The sequence below is a fragment of the Siphateles boraxobius genome, unplaced genomic scaffold (genome assembly GCF_051911475.1).
Source record: "Siphateles boraxobius isolate OS27281-9 unplaced genomic scaffold, OSU_SipBor_1 55, whole genome shotgun sequence".
NCBI lineage: Eukaryota > Metazoa > Chordata > Actinopteri > Cypriniformes > Leuciscidae > Siphateles > Siphateles boraxobius.
The window spans coordinates 2,779,789-2,804,732 of record NW_027509181.1 but is presented as its reverse complement, the minus strand read 5'-3'; the positions used below and the strand labels follow the sequence as shown (position 1 = coordinate 2,804,732).

Sequence of the window (24,944 nt, the reverse complement as noted above, 5' to 3'; positions counted from 1 at the left end):
CTAAATGAAAGAGTAGGGATGTAACCCCGATGTCCTGGCCAAAATCACATCTCTCAAGTGGATTCTGCACCATTCGTTCATTCATTCATTCATTCACTCATTCATGTATTAATTAATTCAACTGAATTGTCCCGTCTATGACTTGTATAGAAATTTACTTTCAAATTTAGACAAATTTAGACAAACTAGGCTAAAAGATCAATTCTTTGAATTATCTCATGAAATTACTCACAAATTAGCAAAAAACTGCATTAGAACAGCATTAGTATCAGAAACGTATTGACAAAACGATTCCCCGAAGGAAAAATGAAGGTAGCCTAAATCATTAATTAAAAGCAACATAAAAAAACACTGGCAAAAGACTTGGGATAGCCTACAGATAATAAAGGTAGAGAATACTACAATAACAATAACATTGTTCTAAAATCAATTAAAGTTAGAACACTTACAATTTTACATGAAACTGGTCTAAGTATCAAGTAGCCATGAGGATTTGACACACCTACTCCAATCTAGGTGGCAGTATGCATCTTTCGATGGTCTGTAACCCGCCAGGAAACTACAGAAGAAGACGAACACATCACCATACAGCACAGCAGCAGAACTGTAATCGCGTTTGACAGTTGCGAACTTCAAGAGCGTCAGACTTTGTGTTTTGCCCGGTAAGGTTTGGCTTTATTTGGCCGGGCTTATATGTTGTTCCTGGACGCGCGACAAACTCTATTCGACGCGTGTCTACGGTGTCTAGACCGCGTCATTGAATATAATGGGAGTGTTTGTCCCGTGGTTCGCAGTTAGGTTTCCTAATTTTTTAATGTGTGACGGCCCATTCTGTGTCCATTAGGAGAAGGAGGTATATATATATATATATATATATATATATATATATATATATATATATATATATATATATATATATATATAAGTGATATATAACTACAATAAAAATCTAAATGTAACTGAAATTAGGCCAACATTAAAGCATGAAAAAATGCTTTAATGTTGCTTTTATATATATATATATATATATATATATATATATATATATATATATATATATATATATATATATAACTTTTTTTTTTCAGAATAGTCTACAGCTGAAATTGTCATTGTTTTGCCGTAATTCTGACCCATGATCATCACAAACAAGCACCAAACCTATGGCAGGGCTGAGAATATAAAATATCAGGTTCAGGAAGTAGCCTACCTTAAACAGGTTTTGGGCTTTACATAATGCAGCTGTGTTTATCAAACATTTCCCAATAAGTGCATACAGTATACAGTGTTAAGGCTTTATTTTTAAAGGCTATATTACAGATATCACTTTGTAATTATCTAGCTCTAATTTATCTTGCAAGGTACTGTTGCTTGCCTACCTTGTTCATGTGTTATGATCAGAGATGGGGGACTCGAGTCAGACTCGAGTCGCAAATTTAAGGACTTGAGACTTGCTTGACTAAATTAATAAAATGACTCGACTTGAGATCCAATGACTTGAGACTTGACTTGAACTGTATGACTCGAGAATGACTTGATACATTTATCATCGCAACATCAATTGATGAACAAAATGAAAGCGAACCATTGACGCCAGTCATCAGATTCTGCGCGATTGCGTGACACTGCACAAGCCCAGAAAAAAATACAAAGCGCGCTAAATACAAAAACATCTCCCAGCATCGTTTCTTTTTGGATATAAACACTAGAAATTGACTATATTCATACAAAAATATTTGCTGTACGCATAATAACTGGCAAGGGATATCGGACGACCATCACAACCTCGAACAGTCGAACTTCATTCACCACGTCTAAAAGTAAGCTATGGCTTGTTTAACCTGTTTGTTATAGTTAATTTGACTATCTTTAAATCGAGAATATTGGTCAAAACAGCATGCCTCTTTATACACAATTATGTTTTCAAATGTAGCTTAATGTTGTCAATATTCAAATTATAATTAATGATGTCATATGTTTTGTATAACATTTGCCACATTTCTTTTAAATCATGCTTTAAAGCCAAATATGTCGTTCTTTCCAATGACAAAAAACAACATAGAAAACTGTTAATGTTTTGTCGTGTTTTATGTTTCTCTTAAAGCAGGGTTAGATGTTATTAGGGGTTACATCTATTAGATGTTATCAAAATGCCAGCAGAATTAATATTGCACCCAAAATTCAAAATGTGGTGGAAAAAAATGCCCTAGTATGAGTTATTTTCATAATTATAACATATTATATTAAAAAATATTTCCAGAATATTGACGCGATTGCAAATGTGATAATGATTTTATAAAACAGTTCAGTAAACAAAGAGTGAATATTGTGATGTGACATTTAGACATAGCCTAATATTCCAAATATTTTCTGTTTTTGCTCGATTTCTCCAATGACAATAGTTCCAAACAAGCCACAGAAAGAGTTATGCGTATTTGTGATTCAGTGACCTAGTTGCTTAGTTCCAGAACGAATCTGCCGTTTTGAACATAAGTTAAATGAATGCTTCTATGACTCGTACATTAATACGGTAATTTGGCGCCACCTATTGGCGGTTTTAACTTCATAATTAAAAACATATAACTTGTATTAAGGGGATGCCAGTTTGAAGAATGCCTTTGGTCGCATAGGAATTATACTTGAATTGTGAATTGTTTAATACCTTTTAATGGTCTTTGCAATGTTTGATGCATATTTATTTTTTCATGCTTTAATGTTGGCCTAATTTCAGTTACATTTAGATTTTTATTGTAGTAACCACTCAGCTATATGTGGAAATGCATATATTAAAAAAAAATAAAGTTGCAAATAAAACCATAGTCCACAACTTCTGTAGTTTTAACTTATTTTAATATATAAATTCAGTGAAATCGTCAAACGTTTGTATGACTTGCCAGTGACTTGTGACCCAAGCTACGACTTGACTTGCTTGACATAAGGCAGTGACTTGACTTGCCTTTATAAAAAATTTATTTGGACTTGCTTGAGACTTGAGACTTGCTTGTGACTTGCACATGTGTGACTTACTCCCACCTCTGGTTATGGTATTCAGTACCTCAAAGTAGGACCTTGAGGGGCAATACTTTATATTCTTGATGTTGCTCTGTTCGTTGCTATCATAAAATCAACATGGACAATTCTTATATTTTATGGAATATGGAAAAAACATTTTAAAACACTTTTGTACGAATTTCACATAAAAGATGATGCATACATTTATAAAGATAGGTAAAAGATGCCCTTGGAAATCAGTTTAAGATGGCAAGTTAACGCCCCGTAATGGAAAAGTTAATGTCTGTCATTAATCAGAATGTGGTCTTAAATTTTTCACTGTGCTCCCAATTTTTTTTAATCAGGAGCACAAGTGCTTCTAAAATAAAACATAGATGTAGAGCCTTGCACCAAAGATAAAAAAAATACCTGTGTGTGAACCCACTCTGTTACTATTTGATTACTTATTAATACAGTTTTAATTAGTGGTCAACCGATATATCACCAAGGCCGATATTATCTGTCAACATTTTGTATTTTATAATTATTGGCATTGGCAGATGAGCTTTTCTCATCTTTTCTTATCTCTAATATTAAATATTGCAATATCATTAAGGCCTATATCAGCTTTGTACTGTATCTGCCATCGGCCAGACAGCCACCCTGCTAGATATTGGCATCGGCTATTAAAAAAAAATCCATAGCGGTTGACCTCTAATTTTATTTATAAAAGTAATATTTAAAATAATGAAAGGGTAAGCTCACCCAAAAATAAAAATTCTGTCAATATTTACTCACCCTCACGTTGTTCCAACCCCGTAAGACTTTCGTTCATCTTCGGAACATAAATTAAGATATTTTTGATGCAATCTGAGAGCTGGCTCACTCCTCCATAGGCTGCTAGGTAATTTCATCAGCCCACCCAGAAAAGTTAGTAAAGACATCGTTACAATAGTCCAAGTGACTACAGTGGCTTAACCTTAAGTAAATCAAGCGACGAGAATGCTTCGTTTGTAAAAACAAACAAAAATAATGACTTTATTCAACCATCTCTTCCCTTCCATGTCATTCTCCTACGCTGTTGACTTAGTGTAAACAGTGGAGCGCTTCTGGGTTGTACGTCAGAACGTATGCTCACTATTGGCCAGCATCACACACGACCAGCGTCAGCCAATAGTGAGCCTACGTTCTGACGTAGAAAGTAGCATGGTTATTATTAATATTACAATTTTGGCCAAATTGTGCAGCCCTACAAACAAGTACAGCAAACCTGGAATGTTTTTATTAATTTTTTATTACATTTTAACGTCGCAATCTGAACTTTTATCAGAGAAAACAATTAAATTTCCCCCCCAAATTTTGCAGCCCTAGTATTGTATCGCAAATCATATTGTATTGTGGCATTTCATGGGGACTTGACATCATGTCTTTAAGCCACAATGTCTCTTCAGTTTCAAAGAGATTATATCACTTTTTCAGTCTAGCATTGTTACAGAGCAAATTTTCAAGCCTGAATGTGATCACTGGCTCAGTAGCTTTATTTATTAAACAAAAGGAAGCTGGAGCGCTGCTGGTGTCCCTTGTAATCCTCTGGTGCTCTTGGAAGGGTTAAATGTTCATAAAAAATTGGAAAAAAATCCAAGTCCAGGCACTCAGACTCCACACCCGACAACGCCCTGATGAAGGCCAGTGGGCCGATACGCGTTGTTGTTTTGTAATGGTTTAGCCCTCGACTAAATATTAAAGGCTTTTTTATTTTTGTAACCTACTGAGTGCCTGGACTTGGATTTTTTTCCTATTTTTTATGAAGCTTTATTTATTTATTTCCTTTTTTTTTTAGATATTTTTGTGGCATTTTTGCCCCCCCCCCCCCCCAATATTTTCCCATGATCATTAGGTCACAACCCAGATTTTTAGAAATTTTAACCGAGCAAATTTAGTTTCTCAAAAATGGTTGATACTTGACACACACAAGTACTGTCCCACTTAACGTGCACATAAAGAATATTACTGACATTGATGAAAAAAACAACTGTATAAAGGTTGTGACATTGCAGTCCCAACTAGTTTTTGTTAATACAACAAAGTTAGTAAGTTGGAATGAGCCGCCACAGTCATCAAAAATATAGAAAATAACACAAAATGAAAATAAAGTGGTATTTTGGGTTGATGTTACAGAAACAACATTTACCATGGTAAATACACAATACTAACATGAACTATTAATTAAAAACATGGACACTGTTCCTGATGAATATAATGAACATCATAACTGCATGCAAATCCTTCCCAGCTAACACACATCATACTAGTTATGTAATGTACTTTTTGGTAATTCCATGACTTACTAACTGTCAACATAAGTGCGATGCTGTATGCCGTGATTTCATTCGTTTTTTATAGTGATATACAGCTTGCGCCAATTGAAGAATGCACACTGTGAACATTGTAGTGTATGACAGGACAGGGAAGTTTGTTTATCTGAGGTGAGAGACTTTATTTCATAAGTTACAAAAATACCTAACATTAGAATAATGATCCTGATATATTGTATAGCCTGCCAACATCTCATCTGGTAGCAGATACTAAATCAGGACAACATGTTTTTCTCAGGCACTCTACATAAATTGCGTCTGACAGAAGAGTCAACAGCTTTCACACTTTCAAAATAAAAGTCTCGCATCAGTAGAACATTTAGTAATTTTTGTAGCGAGTTCAATTGAGAAACACTGATTTAGATAGTATAGCTAGGAGAGGGAGAGAGAACGAGGCAGGATTGGGAAAAGAACCGTGCTACATGTTAGAACACTTCCCTCTGTCTCGGCATGTATCCTCGTAAACACAGCCGGTTATGTGTTGTAAACAAGAAAATGGAACGCAGCTGTTTATGTCACCAATGTCAATCAAACAAAAAAAGAGAAAGAGAAAATCACTTTTGTAGCTTTAACAAAGATAAATTGTATTAATTAATTATATTTAATTTATACAGTGAAGACTATGCAGTGTTATTTTACATTTGATTATTCAACATCTGTTCCTGAAGTACAGTTAGATTTACATGAAAAACATAAAGCATGCTTATTTAATTTGTATCTTTGTTGCTGGTGTATTTATTTATACTTGTGATTTATTTATGATTTAAATAATAAATAATAAAGATGCACTTTTTAAAAATTGTATTTCCTTTCCAAGCTAGTTGACTCCGAGTCAAGTATTCTGATATCGAGATAAATGAGTGTTTCTGAGTGCTTAAGATGCATTAGACAAATTGCTTACTAAACAGTATTCAAATGTCAAAAACATCAAATGTGCCATTTTTGGCAGTGCAATCCTAATTAAAAGGAGTGGATTTGCAGTTTAATCTTGAGTTTGTAAAAGCCCTGATTTTTTTCTGTCTTTCTGTAGTCAGTATTCTCAGCTGTGATGTCCGCTAAGGCCATTTCTGAGGAGACGGGAAAAGAGTTCCTGTATAAATACATCTGCACCACGGCAGCTGTGCAAAATCGTTTCCGCTGCGCTACCTTCACTACAGGCACCATCTGGGATCATCTTACACAGGATCACCAATGGCTGCTAACAGAAGTGAGTATGTCTTGGTTTTTCGTTTCCGTAATATTGTATCGTTTTCAGTGTAATATATTTGTCTGTGCCTCCATGCAGAGGCTGGTTGTGAAACCAGATCAGCTGATCAAACGCAGAGGGAAGCTAGGATTGGTGGCAGTTGACCTGAACCTCGAGGGTGTCCAGGAATGGCTGAAATCACATATGATGACAGAAATCACAGTAGGCCACAGTAACTGCTTTTCACTCAAGTTTATTATTGTTGTAATTTCACTCTATTTATTACTAGGGCTGTGCTGTCGCAGGCAGTCAGAGAAGCTCTTTGTGTGCTTTTGAGGACGCACCAAAAGGCATCCGGTCACTGAGCAAAGACTATCCCAGTGGATAGTGGACGCGACTGCGCTAGCTTATGCTTCGATGGGCCTTTAGTGCCCCGTCGGAGTAAAGGCCCTCTCCATCAGAGGCATGACCTCTTCCTGGGCTTGGTTCAGCGGAGTGTCCATTGTTTAAATGGGCTTTGACCTCTATGCGAGCTCAACCCACTAGAACACTTCCTTGTGGCTCCGATATAATGGTCAAAGTCTTTTAGTCTCGGGCAATTGCCTCGCACTACCTTAGCCTTGTTTCCCCTTACGGCGCTTATTTTCAAGTGTCTTAGGCCAAGGCCATAGAACGATTGTCGTTCCGCAGTCATAGCACGGCGCAATTGGACTGAGTTCCCAAAACGAGTAATCTATATTTATAGGGAAAGTACTCGGTTACTAATGTAACCTTGGTTTCCTGAGATAACAATAGCGAGTATTGCGTAGCTGGCAGTGCTGTTATGCTGCATGATTCTGCGTTTGTCGCTTCAGTTGAATTGATCTGAGATCCTACAGCGGAATGCCTGCTTTATGATGGGGTAGCCCCGCCCATTTCAGAGGCCTTTAGTGCCATAGGTTTGTGCAGCTCTTGATTCGTGCAACTCCGCGGCACAACCATTGGCTTATGCAGTTTCACTGCATGATTCAATAAGGCTTCAGTAATCGAAGAAAAATTATTTTTTCCAATACTTTGTCCCATTATCTCAGGGTTCCGAGGTTACGTTAGTAACCGAGTACGTTTACAGTAGGGGTGGAACGGTTCTCGGTAAAAAAACGAACCATACCGTTCTCCACCCATGGTTCGGGACTCACTTGCACTGCGGTTGATCTCAAATCTGATGACGCATCTAAAATATGGTTTGTTGAAAATAACAACGTGTTAAACAGTCAGTTCCTCTAATATATGTTTCTGTCGATTGATGCACATGCTCAAACATTATATGTTTTGATAACTATAAAAGAATGTTCACATATAAATGTATAAGCTAAATAAATATTTAGCTTATACATTTCAGTTTAAATGTTTCAGTTTGTTTTAGATTATATTATAAAACCTGGTAAATAATTTATCTCACAAAGGAGAATTCATGAGCAATAATTAAACATTTAATTTTGATTGTTTTATGCTGTCTGTCAATAATTGACCATGCAAAAACACATTATGGTTGTCCCAAACCATCTCAGTGTAACTGGTTCCTTTTTTTCACATATTATTATATTATATTATATTATATTATATTATATTATATTATATTATATTATATTATATTTAGGGCTCTCAATCGATAAAAAAACAACTAATTAATCACACATTTTTCTGTAATTAATCGTGATTAATCACACCTAACATTAAAGTTCTTGATATATTTTTATGTTGTAATACTTCAAATTTAATCTCTAAAATAATGTAGAAACAACATAAAGACAGTATATTTTAAATATTTGTTGAATGGCATCTTTTTACTTAGAACTATGAATGAAGGCCAGTATCACTGACACCAATACTGATGTCTCTATTACATGGATTTTTTCTCAACTTTAGCCATTAATTATAGCCATTCAACATCACAATATAATTGAAAGCTATTGATTTTTAACATTTAATAGGCTTTAAATGTTTAAACAAATTCTTTATTAAAAGTCACTGGACTACATACAATAATAAAGACTTTGTTTGAACATTTTATTATGTTTTAGACGTCATGAATCTACATAGACAATTGGCTTTAAAAATATAACATTTAATTTAAGTGAACTTAAAGGTGCAGTAGGACATCTGGGAAAATGCTAACTTTAGCCTGATAGCACTAAAAGCGTACGTCCCGCCCTCCCTGCAAATCGTCGTCCAAAGCCACGCCTCCTGAAAGCATGAACGCGCACAGCCCAAACGACTGGAGACAACGTTACAACTTTCATGTGTCAGTCACCGGTGAGAAAACTTATAGTTCTGTTAGTAACAGTACTACAATACCAAACATAAACAACTTCTTAAAAACGGAATTAGATGCAGTAAGTTTTTGGTTTGTTTAGCTAGCAAAACTTGTCAGGGTGTAATAATATTTCTTGCATGCCAGGGATTCCACGAGGAGAGTCTGATTGTTGTTGCTGTTTACTTGCTATTCTCGCGCTGTCTGCACAGCGTACGTGAAACGCGCTGATGACTTATTATATCTGCGTGAACAGTCTGAGCAGTGGAATGTAAACACACATTTACCGACAGGGAACACATGCTATACGACCATTCGGACCGAACGCAACGATTGAATGAACATTCTATGGTCCTATGCCTTCCACAGAAAACATATATTTATAAAAATACATTTAGACTGCTTACCTGAATGATTGTTATAAGGGTATGAGGAGACTTTCAACCAGCATAACAAAAAAATAAATAAATTCTGCAGAGAATCACTTACGGCACCTTTAAAACAATCTTCACATAAACCCATTGTAATAAATGTCACATTTAGCTGTCTCTATAATATATCAGGGTTCAACACTAAGGTTTTTTTTCCAGATGGGATGGAGATTTTTACCTGCCCTGTTAAAATTCTCAATTTTTTTTTTTGCGTTGTTTTTGACCCATGCAACCTTGTAAACAGTGCTTTAAGATTTTCAGGTAGGTCTGACTGGTAGGAACAGAAATTTAATAAAGTTATCAAACACTTCACAGTCTTCACTGCATAAATGATTAATTAAATAAATATAGATTAATCCTTATTAAAGCTACAAACGTTATTCAGTCAAGAGCAGTGAGTGAATTTCTCTTTGCTTCCGAAGCTCCTCTGTGAGAGATACGAGAACGGTGCAGTGTCCAGGTGGCGCTCATCATCAATCACGCCACCGGCCTCGCGCCGTTCTCTCACGGCTCTCGGCCCTGCTCTGCTTACCACAATGATTCTAAGGGCTTGTTGCATTTCTATTTAGGTGGTATTAAATTTAGCTTCATTAAACCTGCTTAAAATCAATAATCATGAAGTTTAAAGAGTAAATAAATAATTTGACATTTGATCGATAGTGATATTTTTTTTCCTGTTCCTCAGGTTGGGAAGGCGAAAGGGATTTTGAAGAACTTCCTCATTGAGCCATTTGTGCCTCACCATAAGGTATTACAAATTCAGTGTAATTTTATCTTTATCAATATCTTCAAGGCCATTCCATAACGACATCATACAGTTTCTCTCATTAAAATTATTTGATTTTTTTTTTTTACATAAATGATGATGATGATAAAGTAAAATATTTCAGCTCTTTTTTTCTAGCTAACTAACAAGCAATTAGCTTTCAGCAACATGTCAACTCTTTCCTGAGTGAAATGTGATGTCAGGTGACATTGCTTAATGCATTTCTATGGTTGAAATTCTGATTGGGTGATTACATAAATAATAAATGACATTTATTATTTTAATAATATAGGAATTGGTTCAGACCAAATGTTTTATTAAAATTGTACTGCAGTCTCTTAGAATGTGAAGCATAGTCAGATAAGACTGTACTAGAACTACTATCCTGGAAAGCTGAATTAAACAACCCAGGTGTTAGATCATGCCAGAATGTTAGATCGGATGGATCTCAACATCAGAAATATTGAGTATATTAGATATTACCCAAGATGCCGAATCCCTGCCAGAAGACTTCTATCAGCCTGAGAGTTTCGCTGAGAAAGCCAGGGAAGAGCAGAAGCAGGAGACGAAGTGATGATAATAAATAGAGCAGAGTTTATTGAATAATCTTAGTTGCGTATGTTTGAATGCTCACTCAAGACTTCATCTGAATTTCTCAATGCTCTGTCTTCATCTGGATGTTTCGATGCTCAATGCTCAGACTTCGTCTGACCAGTACAAATCCAACAAGTGTTATTATACCACAGCAAAAACAATTAAAAAACTGCTTTACAACATCATCAAGAGACGGTAAAAACCTTGAAATGGAGATATTCTCTTATCTCGAACTCAAGAAGACAAACATCTCTTTAAACCACACAATCATAAGACTAAACAACAATAGCAAGCATTGCAAGAGCAATGAAATAAATAAAATAAGTATTATAAAATATAAAAACAAAATGACTGAATGAATAATAATAATAATAATAATAATAAAATATAAATCAAATAATAATATGAATATGGATAAATTACTAAAAGATAAAAAAAAATAACAGCTACATAAATGATATGATTATAGATGATCATAAAATTAAATCATATAAAAAATAAGAAAATAAAACCAAAAACAGATGAGGTTGCTCTTTTTAAGTAACAATCTTTTAATCCTCCACAAGTGAGGTAAATTATCGGATTAATTGATTGTATCCAAAACAGATCTGACTCTTATTTTTGGTTCTGTCATATAGTTGTATACCTTAAACCTACAGCCAGTCTAACTTTGGTTGTGCATATTTGTTACAACCCAAAGAGGTAGACGGGTACATTTATAACAACCTCCAACCTTGAGTCAGTGGCAGAAAGGTCTGATATCAACCATAGAATCAACAGAAACACTATGACCTCTGACAAAACCTGAGCTGTCCAATCTGGGATCTTAACATTAATTAAAAACAAATTCAAATGTGCTTAATTAAGTGTTCCAATGTGATTTTTACAGAGGCTAAATAGACAGCGAGTGAGAGTTCGAGATCGACTGAGCCTTTAGTTATATAGCGCTTTATACAGTACAGATTTTTTCAAAGCAGCTTTAGGGCCCTATTTTAACGATTTAAGCGCATGGTCCAAAGCGCAGGGCGCAAGTGCACTTAGGGCGTGTCTGAATCCACTTTTACTAGTTTAACAATGGGGAAAATGGTTGGCGCGCGTGGCGCATGGTCTAAAAGGGTTGTTCCTTTTGTCTTAATGAGTAATGGGTGTGTTTTTGAAGTGAAGTAAAATAAACCAACCAGAGTCTCATCTCCCATTCCCTTTAAAAGCCAGTTGCGCTCGCGCCATGGCGGATTGATATTTACATGACGGAATTTGCAAGCGGAAAGACTGAACGCTTCTCCAGAGTGCAAACGGATCTGCTCATGTGCAAGGTTAAAGTGCGCAAGCAGAACATATACGGGACAAGCCTGATTCCACCAAATCTTTATGTGCACAATAATAATCTTTTACATTGTAATCTTTTTATTTTTAATATTTGACATGTTTGTGTGCTGCTGCATGTCCCTATTTGTAATAAGCAGAGTGTATGCGCGTTGTGATGGACACAGAACGGTAACAAAACTCTTGAGAGATTTACAATTACACACCCACCACAGGTGTACACCCGCCTGGCTTATATTACTAATGCGCCCTTTAAATAACAAAAAAAAAAATACTGCGGTGTCTCAATACTACAACTGAAATAGACTGCGCCATTGACCAACAAATAGCTGGTCTAAAGTCAATGGCACAGTCTATTTCAGTTGCCTCAAAATAGTAACGCGCCAACAATGCGCCTGAACACACCTTGTTTTCAGACCAGCATGCCCGTGGGCGCACAAATGGGCGCAAATGCATTTGCTATTTAAACAACGTGGCGCAGGGCGTGAAAATGATAACTGTGTCAGGCTGAAACTAGCAAAACACACTTGCGTGGTGCTTGGTGCTGCATTGCGCCGGGTGTGTGATAGGTTACGTATGGCAAACCACCTACCACAAAACACAATATCTGCCCAACCACCCGTCATTCACGCAATATACACAGGAATGTAATGACTGTAAATACTATACAACCTATACAAATAAACCAACAGTTGCTGCTGAGACCTAACCACAATCTCACAATCTCTCCGCAACCCAACCATACGCGCCAACCCGTTTGACTAAGGCTGTCGAGCCCCACTGGTGCGTTAATATGCAGTTTCAGTGGCAACGGTTCCGTATGGCATACCACCTACCGCAAAACACAACATCTGCCCAACCACCCGTCATTCACGCAATATACACAGGAACGTAATGACTGTAAATACTATACAACCTATACAAATAAACCAACAGACTTCAAGTTTTCAAGAAATCTACGAAACCGTAGCATGGCGGCCTGTACACAGGCAGCTAGAATCTTTCCGTCTCAACCAAAGCCAGTTGCTGCTCCTTTCTGCTGCTTCAGATAAGTTCTTTACTGTGCGACGCAACTCTTGGCAACTGAATCCGACGTCTCTGAGGAGCCGGTTGTAGAGTGTGCCACAAAACCTCGACAACCCACTTCCACTGGATAAACCTGGACTCTCCATCCTCGCTGTTCTGCTTCGGTGGCCAGATGAGCATACCGCAGTTTCTTCCTCTCATATGCCTCATCTACCGCATCCTCCCATGGCACTGTTAACTCTATCAGTTGAACAATGCGTGCTGATCCAGACCACAAAAAAATATCTGGTCGTAGGTTAGTGGTGGCAATCTCAGGTGGAAAAGTAAGCCGTTGATCAAGATCAGCCAGCATCTTCCAGTCCCTAGCAGCTTCCAGTTGTCCTGGGCGAGAATTGGTGTTAGCACCTTTTCTTGGTGGTTGCTCGCCTGGGCGGAGGAATATTGTCTTCTGCGTGTAATGTTTTGCTAGAACAGGCGGCAACTTATTGGTCATACTACGCTTGCCTTCCAATGCTAAAGCCAAACATCGCAATACTTGGTCATGGCGCCAAGTAAACCGATCCTGGCTAAGAGCCACCTTACATCCTGTCAAAATGTGCCTTAATGTGGCAGGTGATGAACACAAAGGACAAGAGGGATCCTCTCCTACCCAGAGGTTTAGGTTCTGCAGTGATGGGAGAACATAATTTGTTGACCTAATAAGGAAACTGGTCCTACTCTCTTCCATTGACCAAAACATGTTAATTTCTTGTCCATTACCACACACTGCTACTTATACCAATGATAGAAATAAGTACAGTTACAATATCTAAATATGTGGGAAAGCGTTGCTATAGTGTGACAGTGTTGTATTGCTATAGCACTTCAAAGTCAATACCAAATCATAGTTGGCACATTATTTGTAATTGAAAGGGTTTAATGACAATATGGTTATGGTTACACTTAAAATAGTTACAAAATAGATGTATGAGATGATAAAAACTTATACCATTAATTGTACCCAGCATATATGTAAAATTTTACCTGAGGGATTTGAGAGAGAGAAAGTGTAGAGAGAAAGAGACCAAGGAAAGAGGAGGCAAGTTCATTTCTGTTTCCTTGTGTTCCTGTTTCCCCACTCTGTTTAGTTTCAATTTCATTGGTTACCGATTATGTCCTTGTTGGTTGCGTATTAGTTTCACTTATTAGTTACATTTTAGTTTCACATATGTCTAGTATATAGCTTATGTGCCCTATATGGGGCGGCTATATTGTCTACAAACCGGAAGGTTGGTGGTTCGATCCCCGGTTCCACCTGACCAAGTTGGTGTATGAATGAGTGAATTAATGGGTAAATGTGAGGCAATATTTAAAGTGCTTTGTTGGCCATGGTTCTGTTGAAAGCGCTATATAAATGCGGGCCTTTTACCATATCTTTAAAAAAGGCCAAAATATTCAAGGAATGGACATCGAAAATGTACCCGAAATTACTTATCCTGATGTGTACCATTATCTTGTAAACACTGAGTGTATCTAACCAAAAGGCTATGAAAGCATAATATATCGGGGTGGGCAACTCTGGCCATCAAGGTCAAGTCACCTTTATTTATATTTCGCTTTATACAATACTGATTGTTTTAAAGCAGCTTCACAGTGATAAACAGGAAGATAATAATTCAGTGATGCAAACAGAATTCAATTCTGCAGCTCTAAAAAGACATTGGTAAACAATTATTATTCAGATGAAATCAGTTTTCAATCATTTCAGTTCATTAAGTGTGTGAAGTTAATCAATTATGGAATGAGTTAAATTAATCTATAAAGCAGCTCTGGAGAAAACAGTGATGCCATCATCCAGCTCAGTTCAGTTCTTATCCAATAGTGTCAAGCGCAGTCAAGTCAACAATATTGCCAAATGTTAAGTGTCCCAACTAAGCAAGCCAAAAAGCGACAGTGGCAAGGAACCCAAACTCCATCAATTGCCAAACAGAGCAAAAAACTTTGGGAGAAACCAGGCTCAGTCATGAAGCCTGTCCTGCTGCTATTCTGCTGGTCCTCTGCAGAATTTAGCTCTGGAGATAAACTCTGCAGGACAGTGTAGTTGCCCACCTTTGTTTAAGATGCTTATTTTATCAGAAAACTTGGGAATATTTTTTCGCTCCCATTATAATTACTGGTTCATATAATGAATTGGTTGTCAAAACTGCACGTGTGTAACTTTTGCAGCTTAATTTATTATAAATACTTGTATTGCCTGTAAAAAGAAATATTCTGACTTAACTAGCCAACAAGACTCTACATTATCAAACTAACAATTACTTGGCAAAAACTATCCCTTAGAGCAGGGGTTCCCAAAATTTTCAGCCCACGACCCCCAAAATAAAGGTGCGAGTGATTCGCGACCCCTATATCCTCGGAGATGGTTAAAGTATACAAACATTGTGTGAAACTGTGCACACTCACTAATAGGCATACTTACAACACAAAATAACACAACAGTCAAAACAACCATTATATTATTTTATATTAAATATTAACATCACCTAATGAGATGGGTGCATAGACGTTGGAACAGGGGGGCACGGCCGCCCCCTAAATTTACATAAGTACTAAAAAAAAATACAGTTTGTAAAATACATACTGATGTTTATGGAAGAGGTAATAATAATCCTTTCCATTATAATTCGACACGTTTTATTCATATCAGATACACATTGTGTAATTAACTTTAAAGCTGCAGTAGGGAGTTTTGAGAAAATGTTGACTTAGCCTGAAAATTTGAACAAGCACAACTTACAGGTCCAACCCCCTTTCTCTCTGCTGCGCTACAGCCCTCCCTCCACAGCTCCTCCCCCACAGCGGAGCCTGCCGTGAACGCGCAGGCTAGTAAGCAGGACCACCGATGATGGCGGATTATAAACAGTTATGGAACATTCACTAATAGGGACGAAACATCAACAATATGCTTTACATTGACTATGGCCTGCCCATACTTTGACTACAAACTTGGTCAACAAATCATTATGTATTTTGCAATACATGTAACTTTATAAGGTTGCACTCTTTCTATAAGTTATAGCTACTAAGATAACGTTAAAGGATTAGTTCACTTTAAAAAAAAAACTTTTGCTGACAATTTACTCACCCCCATGTCATCCAAGATGTCCATGTCTTTCTTTCTTCAGTCGAAAAGAAATTAAGTTTTTTGATGAAAACATTCCAGGCCTTTTCTCCATATAATGGACTTCAATAGGACACAAACGTTTCGAGGACCAAATGACAGTTTCAGCGCAGCTTCAAAGGGTTTTAAACGATACCAGACGATGAATAAGGGTCTTATCTAGCGAAACGATCGGTCATTTCAAAAATAAATAAAAAACTTTAAGTTTTATAAGCACAAATGCTCGCCTTGCTCTGTTCTGTGATGCACGTTCGTGATCCTGTTCAAACTCGTTCATCCAAATGAACAAATCTTTTTTCGAGTCATTCGTTCGTTGAATGAACGAAATGACTCCGAAAAAGACTCGTTCAAAATGAACAAATCTTTTTTCGAGTCATTTCGTTCGTTGAATGAACGAAATGACTCGAAAAAAGATTCGTTCATTTGAATGAACGAGTTTGAACAGGAGAGTCACGAACGACGGTACGCGCTCGCGCTGTGCAAGAGAGGGGTGATCAGCGCGTACACGAGCGTGATTGACACTGCTAAGACATTCCTCCTGGCTCTGATTGGTTGTTTCTGACCGGGAGCGGTGTATTTCTGCAAATGGCAGTAGGACCACAGGGAGGAGCCAGAGGAGCTTGATTTTTTTCACAGATTATCTGTCTCATATTCTACTTTCAGGACATAATGAGAGTTTTAACAAATATTTGTTTACAAAAGCTACCTACTGGAGCTTTAATGTTTACTCTATTCTTCCAGTTCACCAGCCAGTACTTTTAAGTATTTCGGGAGTGGATGAATTCACATGTTGTGATCCTCTCCCATTTCACCTAGGGGTTCTATTTAATTACCATTTGTTCATTTCATTCATTGCGCCTTGACACCAGTTCAAAACTGAGTCCAACTGAGTCCGCGCAAGAAGCATAACTGTACGTTCACACCGCCGCCGATTTGAGCGGCAAAGAAGCTCTGGCCGCTCCGTCGAGGACGCTTGTCAAAAAGTACGGGGAAGCTTATTGAAGCTTGTTGACGCTTGTTAAAGCTTGTTGACGCTTTGGCCGCTCTGACGTACCAGCATTATGTTCGAGAGAAGAGAAGTGTCACAACATGAAATGTAAACAGAAAAACAAGCAATACATTGACACTAGAAACCTTTTATAATGACAGCATTTTTATATTGCCTATTCTGCATCTCAACGCACGCATACAGCTTGCCACAAAGAACCGGCCAAAGTAAGGATTGTGCATTAAACGTTGGAATTGTTTATTAAAAAACTAGTGTTTTCTGTCAGTTTTTCGGTTCATTTTTGAGACGCGCCTCATTTCACGCGGTGGCGCCTCAGTGTCCTAATTATGTTGTCTACTACATTTGCTTTTTATTTATTAATCCAGTCAATTTGTTGATGAAAACATTGATTAAAATGAAGATACAATTTATACAAAAGGAAATTTACTTAAAACAAAACTTAAGTTGTCAGAATTATGTCTGACCCATTCCAAATGTTTTCCGATATATGGTGACTCACGCACTGATGGACCAAAGAGCGCGCATTAACATTTGCAGTAAAAACTTGAAATATAAATTCTCAGAATATGCATTTAATACAAATATATTGAAACGTCTGTTTACATAGGCCTACTCCGTTAATAAAGGAGTCCGGACATTGGAAAAATATCAGTCCACATGCGTTTTATATTTAATATGAGGGAAATAGACATGCATGCATGCTTGACACAAAAAATCTTTAACCTTTAGGAAGCAAAATATTTTTTAGAAAATTCTACTAGACTAACGTCACTCATAAATCATGAAATTCCACACAGCCACCATCTCTTCAGTTTTATTACTCACGCAAAATATTTTTTAGTAATTCTGTCAATTACACTTCTGGAAATCATCTCGCGACCCCCCCTCGCTGTCTCAAGACCCCCCGGGGGGTCGCGACCCCTACTTTGGGAACCCCTGCCTTAGAGGGATAAAATTGTATGCCATATATCCTACAGTTGTCAGTACTGCACATGCACGTCTCTCTTGTTGTTTCCATTTGTTTCCAACAAAGTCCATTTGTTGTTTAATTTTTGGAATTTTAAATACTTTAAATGTTGTTCGTTCGAGCCATCTATGAGCATCCAGACACCAACATTTTAATGATGATATTTGAGGACAGTGTCACAGTTATCGTCTGCACTACACTTCACAGAATCCTTCTTGTCTTCACACCTGCACTCACTCCCTCATTTACCCATACCTGTTCATCGTCATCATCATCCTTGTCACCTGTGCTCACCTCATGGTTGTTGATTTGTATCTGTATTTAGTTTCCCACTGTTCAGTTAGTCCTTGTTGGTTCTTGGATATGTTACGTTGTGTTTATGGTACATAGTGTGTACCGCCTGCCTGCCTGTACCTGTTTATGTCATTTTGTATTAGTAAAAGTTTAAATTAGAACTTTGGACTCCTTCCTCTTCTGCTCCCACCACACCCGTGACAGACAGTCATGTTACTGCTACAAGTCACTGTAATTTAATCGCTTCTCTTGAATGAAATGTTCCGGAACCAAGACGGCACATCCCAAAAAAAAAACAATAATTAGTATTATGAAATGGCTTATACATATCTCTGTGTAAAATAATGATGCTGTGACTTTTCTATAGGACTTTTACACCAAGTCCTATGCGAAAGTTTTGTTTCTGCTTTTCAAAATAATGTATTACTCAGTAAATGTTAATGAATGACATTTAATATTTTGGTTTTGATCATTTATGCATCTTCCTTTAGAAAAGGTATGAACAAAATCATACATTTCAACCTGGGATTGATTTGATGTTTCTTTATTTGAGCGTTTAATTGTTCTCTTTCACAGGAAGAGGAGTTTTATGTGTGTATATACGCAAGCCGGGAAGGGAGTCAATTGCTGTTCCATCATGAGGGTGGGGTGGATGTTGGAGACGTGGACACACGAGCCCAAAAACTATCAGTGAGAATAGATGATAAGCTCACGGAAGAAATGGTTACCCAGCAGTTACTTATACATGTTAGAGATGAGAAGAAAGAGTAAGTATGCTGATCATTTTGAAATGTTCATGCTTAAGTTTCTGAGTAGTCATGAGGGATGAATGGCTTTTATTTCACATTTGTTTCACAGTTTTAAGGTCATCAATGCTAGTGTACTTCTAAACTTATTGCAGACACACATTTCAAATTCTTTTCTTCCTGGAAAAACTGAAAAAATATTGATGACGGTAGAAATTCCTTTGTGCTTTGAGATTAAGCAATGATAATACATATGTGACCGATCACGGAAAATAGGGACACAAGTCGGCAGCACAACTTTTGAGCAAAATGAGAAAGAAGCGTTTCGTTTTTTTCAAAATTGGTGAGTTTCAATTTTTCGCAGAATCTGTTAGTTGAAATCACCAAGAAGCCTCTCCATGTTTGAGAAAGCAGTATTGGTATATTTAAAAGCGTACATTGTGAGGTTGAAATCGGATTGTTTTTCGGAGATTCTAGCATGCAATAGGGGCGTGTCATTGTCTGTGCGTATTTCCATACTGGATAAGCCGGCTTTTGCCCCCGCCCTCCAAGGGAACAGCGTGGCTACTTATTATGCACCGCTCTGGCCGGCTCTATCTGATATCAAAATTCTAGGAAGATGGACGCCACAAAGATTGTCGCAGACGAGCTGAACCGTGGCAGTTACACGGAAAATGTTTTGAAGTACTTCTTCTACAAGCCGGATGCTTATGAACAAGCGCTCACTGATTCTGAAGACGATCTGAGCGACGTTGAAAGGGTCATGATAAGACTGAATAATATCCCTAATCTACAATTGAGCGAAGATGAAGACAAGGAAGAATGTATCGGACTGGCGTCAGACGAGTTGGACCGTAAGATATCAGATGCTATATCGATAGTAACATTTGATTGGGATATAGACAGAGAAATGGGGAAAATCCGTAACTTTGACTGTAAATGCTACACGAGGAGAAAAGAGAACTCTCTGCATGGGAGACAGTCCTGTGGCCAGAAGCTTTCTCCAGATATTATGTACTACATACGGCTGGATTCTTTAGCTGCGGAAAAAGAGTGGCAGGACATGCAAATTATTGGACATTTAGAGGCAAACAGACGCACAGTACAAACTTTGGAGATGGTTACATCCACAAAGAAGATCCCAACAAAGAGAAAGTGTGCCCGAACGACTTATTTCATTGGAGGCAACGAGACCTGCAAGAATACTTTTCTGTTTCTTATGGGGTGAGTTTGAAGTGAGAAAGGGGTACCCCATTTTTTAGGGGTATGGCTTATCTAAATGAGATGTAAATGAGCATGTGTAAGTGTTCTTACCTGTAAAGCTCCCTCCTGTAAAGCTGTAAAGCACAGGGGGTATGGCTTATCTAAATGAGATGAGAAGCAGCAGAGAGAGGTGAGAACTGCACAATCTTTAGAGGCCGTTTTCTCACCTTTGATCTTTTTTGAGTGCCTACCTTCAAATGGCCACAACTTCTCCTAATATTATCAGATGTCCATGTGTTACACATTGTTGGAAAGCTTGGAAATTACACTTTCAGAATCTGTGAATAACTCAAAATGCCCAAGAACCGACTTGTGTCCCTACTTTCCGTGATCGTTCACATAGGCTTTTGAAGAAGCCACAAGTCACTAAGATGATAATCTTTTTCTTAGCATTTATTTTCTAGCTAAATAACTTAAACTTTTTTCTTTCCAAACCATGCTTGCAATGTTGTCATTCATCTAGGGCTGTAACTGATGTTCCCTTTCGTGGGAACTCCTACGTCTCGTCGGTGGAGTTTCCAACGAATTGGGATCACACTAGGGCAGGGGTTCCCAAACTTTTCAGCCCACGACCCCCAAAATAAAGGTGCGAGTGATTCGCGACCCCTATATCCTCGGAGGTGGTTAAAGTATACAAACATTGCGTGAAACTGTGCACACTCACTAATAGGCATACTTACAACACAAAATAACACAACAGTCAAAACAACCATTATATTATTTTATATTAAATATTAACATCACCTAATGAGATGGGTGCATAGACGTTGGAACAGGGGGGGCACGGCCGCCCCCTAAATTTACATAAGTACTAAAAAAAAATACAGTTTGTAAAATACACACTGATGTTTATGGAAGAGGTAGTAATAATAATCCTTTCCATTATAATTCGACACGTTTTATTCATATCAGATACACATTGTGTAAGTAACTTTAATATTTACTCTATTCTTCCAGTTCACCAGCCAGTACTTTTAAGTATTTCGGGAGTGGATGAATTCACATGTTGTGATCCTCTCCCATTTCACCTAGGGGTTCTATTTAATTACCATTTGTTCATTTCATTCATTGCGCCTTGACACCAGTTCAAAACTGAGTCCCAAAAGTCCGCGCAAGAAGCATTAAACACAAAAAATCTTTAACCTTTAGGAAACAAAATATTTTTTAGAAAATTCTACTAGACTAACGTCACTCATAAATCATGAAATTCCACACATCGACCATCTCTTGAGTTTTATTAAAAATCTTTAACTTTTAGATAGCAAAATATTTTTTAGTAATTCTGTCAATTACACTTCTGGAAATCATCTCGCAACCCCCCCTCGCTGTCTTAAGACCCCACGGGGGGTCGCGACCCCTACTTTGGGAACCCCTGCCCTAGGGAGACCAATTGCCTTCGAGTGAACTAAAACGAGCCAATGAATATCGGCATGCAAGATTTGCTTTCCGCGCCCTGCCTGCCAGTGCGGGTATAAAGCGGAAGCAAGCGCACACACATTTGCTTTTTACTTCGGAGCCGACCGGTTGTGTCCTCTGAGTGAATGAGTTTCGAGAAAGTGTTTTCTTCGAGCTCAACGAGTCTGCTCTTTTTCTGGATCTCTCTGTGTTGGTGTGACGGCACTTCAGTGATCTTCGCAAGCTCCCAGGTGCCGGTTGTGACAACAAGCGATCTACATCTTTCAAAAGAGCTGTTTTCACAGCTGGTATTCGGTTGAGTGCACAAAGCGGCTTGCAGTTTCCCCGCTGTGTTGACGCATTGATCCCTGCTTGCTTCAGCACAATAAGAGAGCATTCTCTAAAAGAGAAACACGGGTGAAGATTGCGTCCTATCCAAGATGACGTTTCATCCGTGTGTTTCTGGATGCGGTCAAATTCTGCCTCCGGTTGATGGTCACGATTGTTGCCTCTCGTGCTTGGGCCTCGAGGTGCTGAGATCGAGACTGAGAACCCTCACTCGAGGGGGAGTCCCTTTGGTGATTCCCCGATCTAGTTCTTCTGGTTCACTTCAGAAGAAGGCTACTTCGGCTAATCCAATTGGTGGTCTGAGGGTTACAGTGAGGAATGATCTGCCGGCTGAAAGACCCCCGCAGACTTCTCACTCCTCTGCATCACTGCCATTGGGGCCTTCAGAGGAGCGTGATGGGCCATCTCGTGTAGTCCCAGTCATTTCCTTCGGGGCCCCGCCTGAGGATCAGATGTCGATCGCCGCATCGGAGGGAGAGCGGTCATCTTCTGGAGATGACGACCCGACTGCGTTGCCCCCTTCGGGTGTGGCAATGTTAACCGAGCCGAAAATGGCCGCTATGCTTTCCCGGGCAGCCGCGAGTGTCGGGCTCGTGTGGAATCCTCCACCGTGTCCCGAACCCTTGCAGCTGGACGATTGGTTTCTCGGGGCGGCTCGATTCCTTTCTTTCTGGAAGTGCATGACGAGGTGACAAGATTGTGGACGCCTGGCAGCCAGACACAAATCGACTTCCTCCTCCTCCCTCACCACTCTCGATGGCGGGGCAGTGAAGGGATACGTGGGCATCCCCCCAGTGGAACGGTCGGCAGCAATGCAGTTGTCCTAAGACTGCGTCCATCTGGCGGGGTAACCCCACGCTCCCCTCCCGCGCCTGCAGGTTCTCTTCATGTAGTCTGACTGGAAAGGCTTGCAGTGTGTGTGGAGAAGCTGCTTCTGCCATGCATGCCAAGGCGCTCCTCCCGGTCCACCAGGCCAAGGTGCTCTCTGACATGCAGGAGGGTGGTAGCGACCCAGGGGTGCTCAAAGAGCTGCGTACGGCATAGGACCTCAACCAAGGTCGATGCTCAATTGCTTCGCCGCTCCCAGTCTCTCCCATCCCAGAGGGTCAGAATGACAGTGTGCGCCGCCACGTTGCCTCGCCACTCTCATTCCCCTCACCCCAGCGCTCAGATGTCAGTGACGCTACGGCCTCGTCACTCTCCTCTCCCGCTGGATAAGGAGGTGTGGAAACCTGGACTCAACGCCCTCGGGCCTCGCTCCTCGTTTCCCCTCCTTCCTTCGCCTTGGGGCAGCCAGCAGCCGAAAACTCCCCCTGGTGGAAGCAGGTTGGTGTTGCCCCACACACCCAGACCCCTCTCTCTAAAGACCAGTTTTTTAACGTTTTTGGTATTACAGGTTTTTTTTACGCAATTCGGTGATGACGCCACGTAGGGGAGAAGTGGAGGAAAGGTAGCCTCAGCCTAGTATTAGAACTATGGCGACTGACTGGGATGAGGAAGAGGTGGCAAGAGCCAAATGATGTATGATGGCCCGCAGCCGAATAATTTTGAACCTGCCAGACGTGAGAGGGCAAATTAGGAATTGCCAAGAACTGATGGCTGTCAAAGCCAATTAAATGCATGGTCCGAGGAGAATGAGTGGAGAGTTGCTGAAGTGTCCTGGTGAGTTGCTATCATTTAGTAACGCAGCAATGAGCACTGGAGCTAGTCTACGAGCAGCAGTGCACAATAACGACATTTTTTTTTACTGTCATTGAATAGCACAGAGTGAAAAATCAATGTTTTCTTTATATCTAGTGGCAGTGATCATGACGTTAGTTCAGATAAGTACCGGTAACCTTTGTCATAGTGTCGTAGTACTGGTAAACTTTGTCTTTGTCATCTAGAAGGAATCATGCTAGAGTTGGTTGCACGTCAGAGGCGCCCGCGCCATTGGATGTGCAGTTTCCGCATATACTAGCCTATCTATCTATATCTATATCTATATATGTCTGTCTATCTATATATCTAGTCTATCTATATCTATGTATTTATCTATTTATCTATAATCTCTACTACTCGTCTATCTAGTCACTCTCAATGCGCTCAAGGCGGGCTTTGGTAAATTCTCTCCCCAAGGTGACGTAATTCAATGCATTGTGGGGGAAAGGAGAATCGTTGCAATCCGCTGTAAGATAGTACCTACTTTTTCGTATTATATTCCGTTTTGTGATACCCAACAACATAAAATACAATGGATAACAGTTTAAATGTTTATTACCAACAAGCAAATTGCACAAATTCGTTGAAAAATTAACCCTGCAACACGGCCTTTAATATCCTGTCTATAAAGACAGCTCTCCTGTTGGCTTTGGGCTCCTTTAAGAGGGTAGGGAATCTGCAGACTATTTCAATCAACGAATCGTGCCTTGAGTTTGGACCACTCCATTTGTAGATCAGGTAGTGAACCTGCAAGCGCTGCCCCCGGAGGAGGCAGACCCAGCCCTCGGTTTTCTCTGTCCCTCCCTCGCTTTTCTCTGTCTGCGTTGTTTTGTGGACAGAACGCAAAACTTTAGGACCTCAGATCAGCTCTTCGTCTGTTACGGAGGCCAGCAGAAGGGGAAGGCTGTCTCCAAGCAGAGGTTAGTCCACTGGCTAGTGGATGCTATCGTCCGGGCTTATGCTTCCCAGGACGTGCCTTGCCCACCTAGGTCGAGGGCACACTTTACTAGGAGTGTTGCCTCCTCCTGGGCTTTGGCGCAAGGCGCCTCGCTGACAGACATCTGTAGAGCTGCGGGCTG

General features: G+C 39.2%; 1 protein-coding gene across 5 annotated transcripts in view; it reads left to right on the top strand.

Moving 5' to 3' along the window:
* Positions 1-498: 498 nt before the first annotated feature.
* Positions 499-24,944, top strand: part of aclyb (ATP citrate lyase b) — a 67,447-nt gene continuing 43,001 nt past the window's right edge. For 3 of the 5 annotated variants that reach the window (XM_077205878.1, XM_077205876.1, XM_077205877.1), the window contains exons 1-5: positions 499-606; positions 6,401-6,573; positions 6,652-6,774; positions 9,959-10,021; positions 18,989-19,179. In XM_077205878.1, coding sequence (XP_077061993.1) covers positions 525-606; positions 6,401-6,573; positions 6,652-6,774; positions 9,959-10,021; positions 18,989-19,179 — 632 coding nt within the window. In that variant the 5' untranslated portion in view covers positions 499-524. Of the gene's footprint in view, positions 663-6,396; positions 6,574-6,651; positions 6,775-9,958; positions 10,022-18,988; positions 19,180-24,944 lie in introns of all 5 variants that reach the window. The other 2 variants (XM_077205880.1, XM_077205879.1) reach the window with 1 other exon arrangement.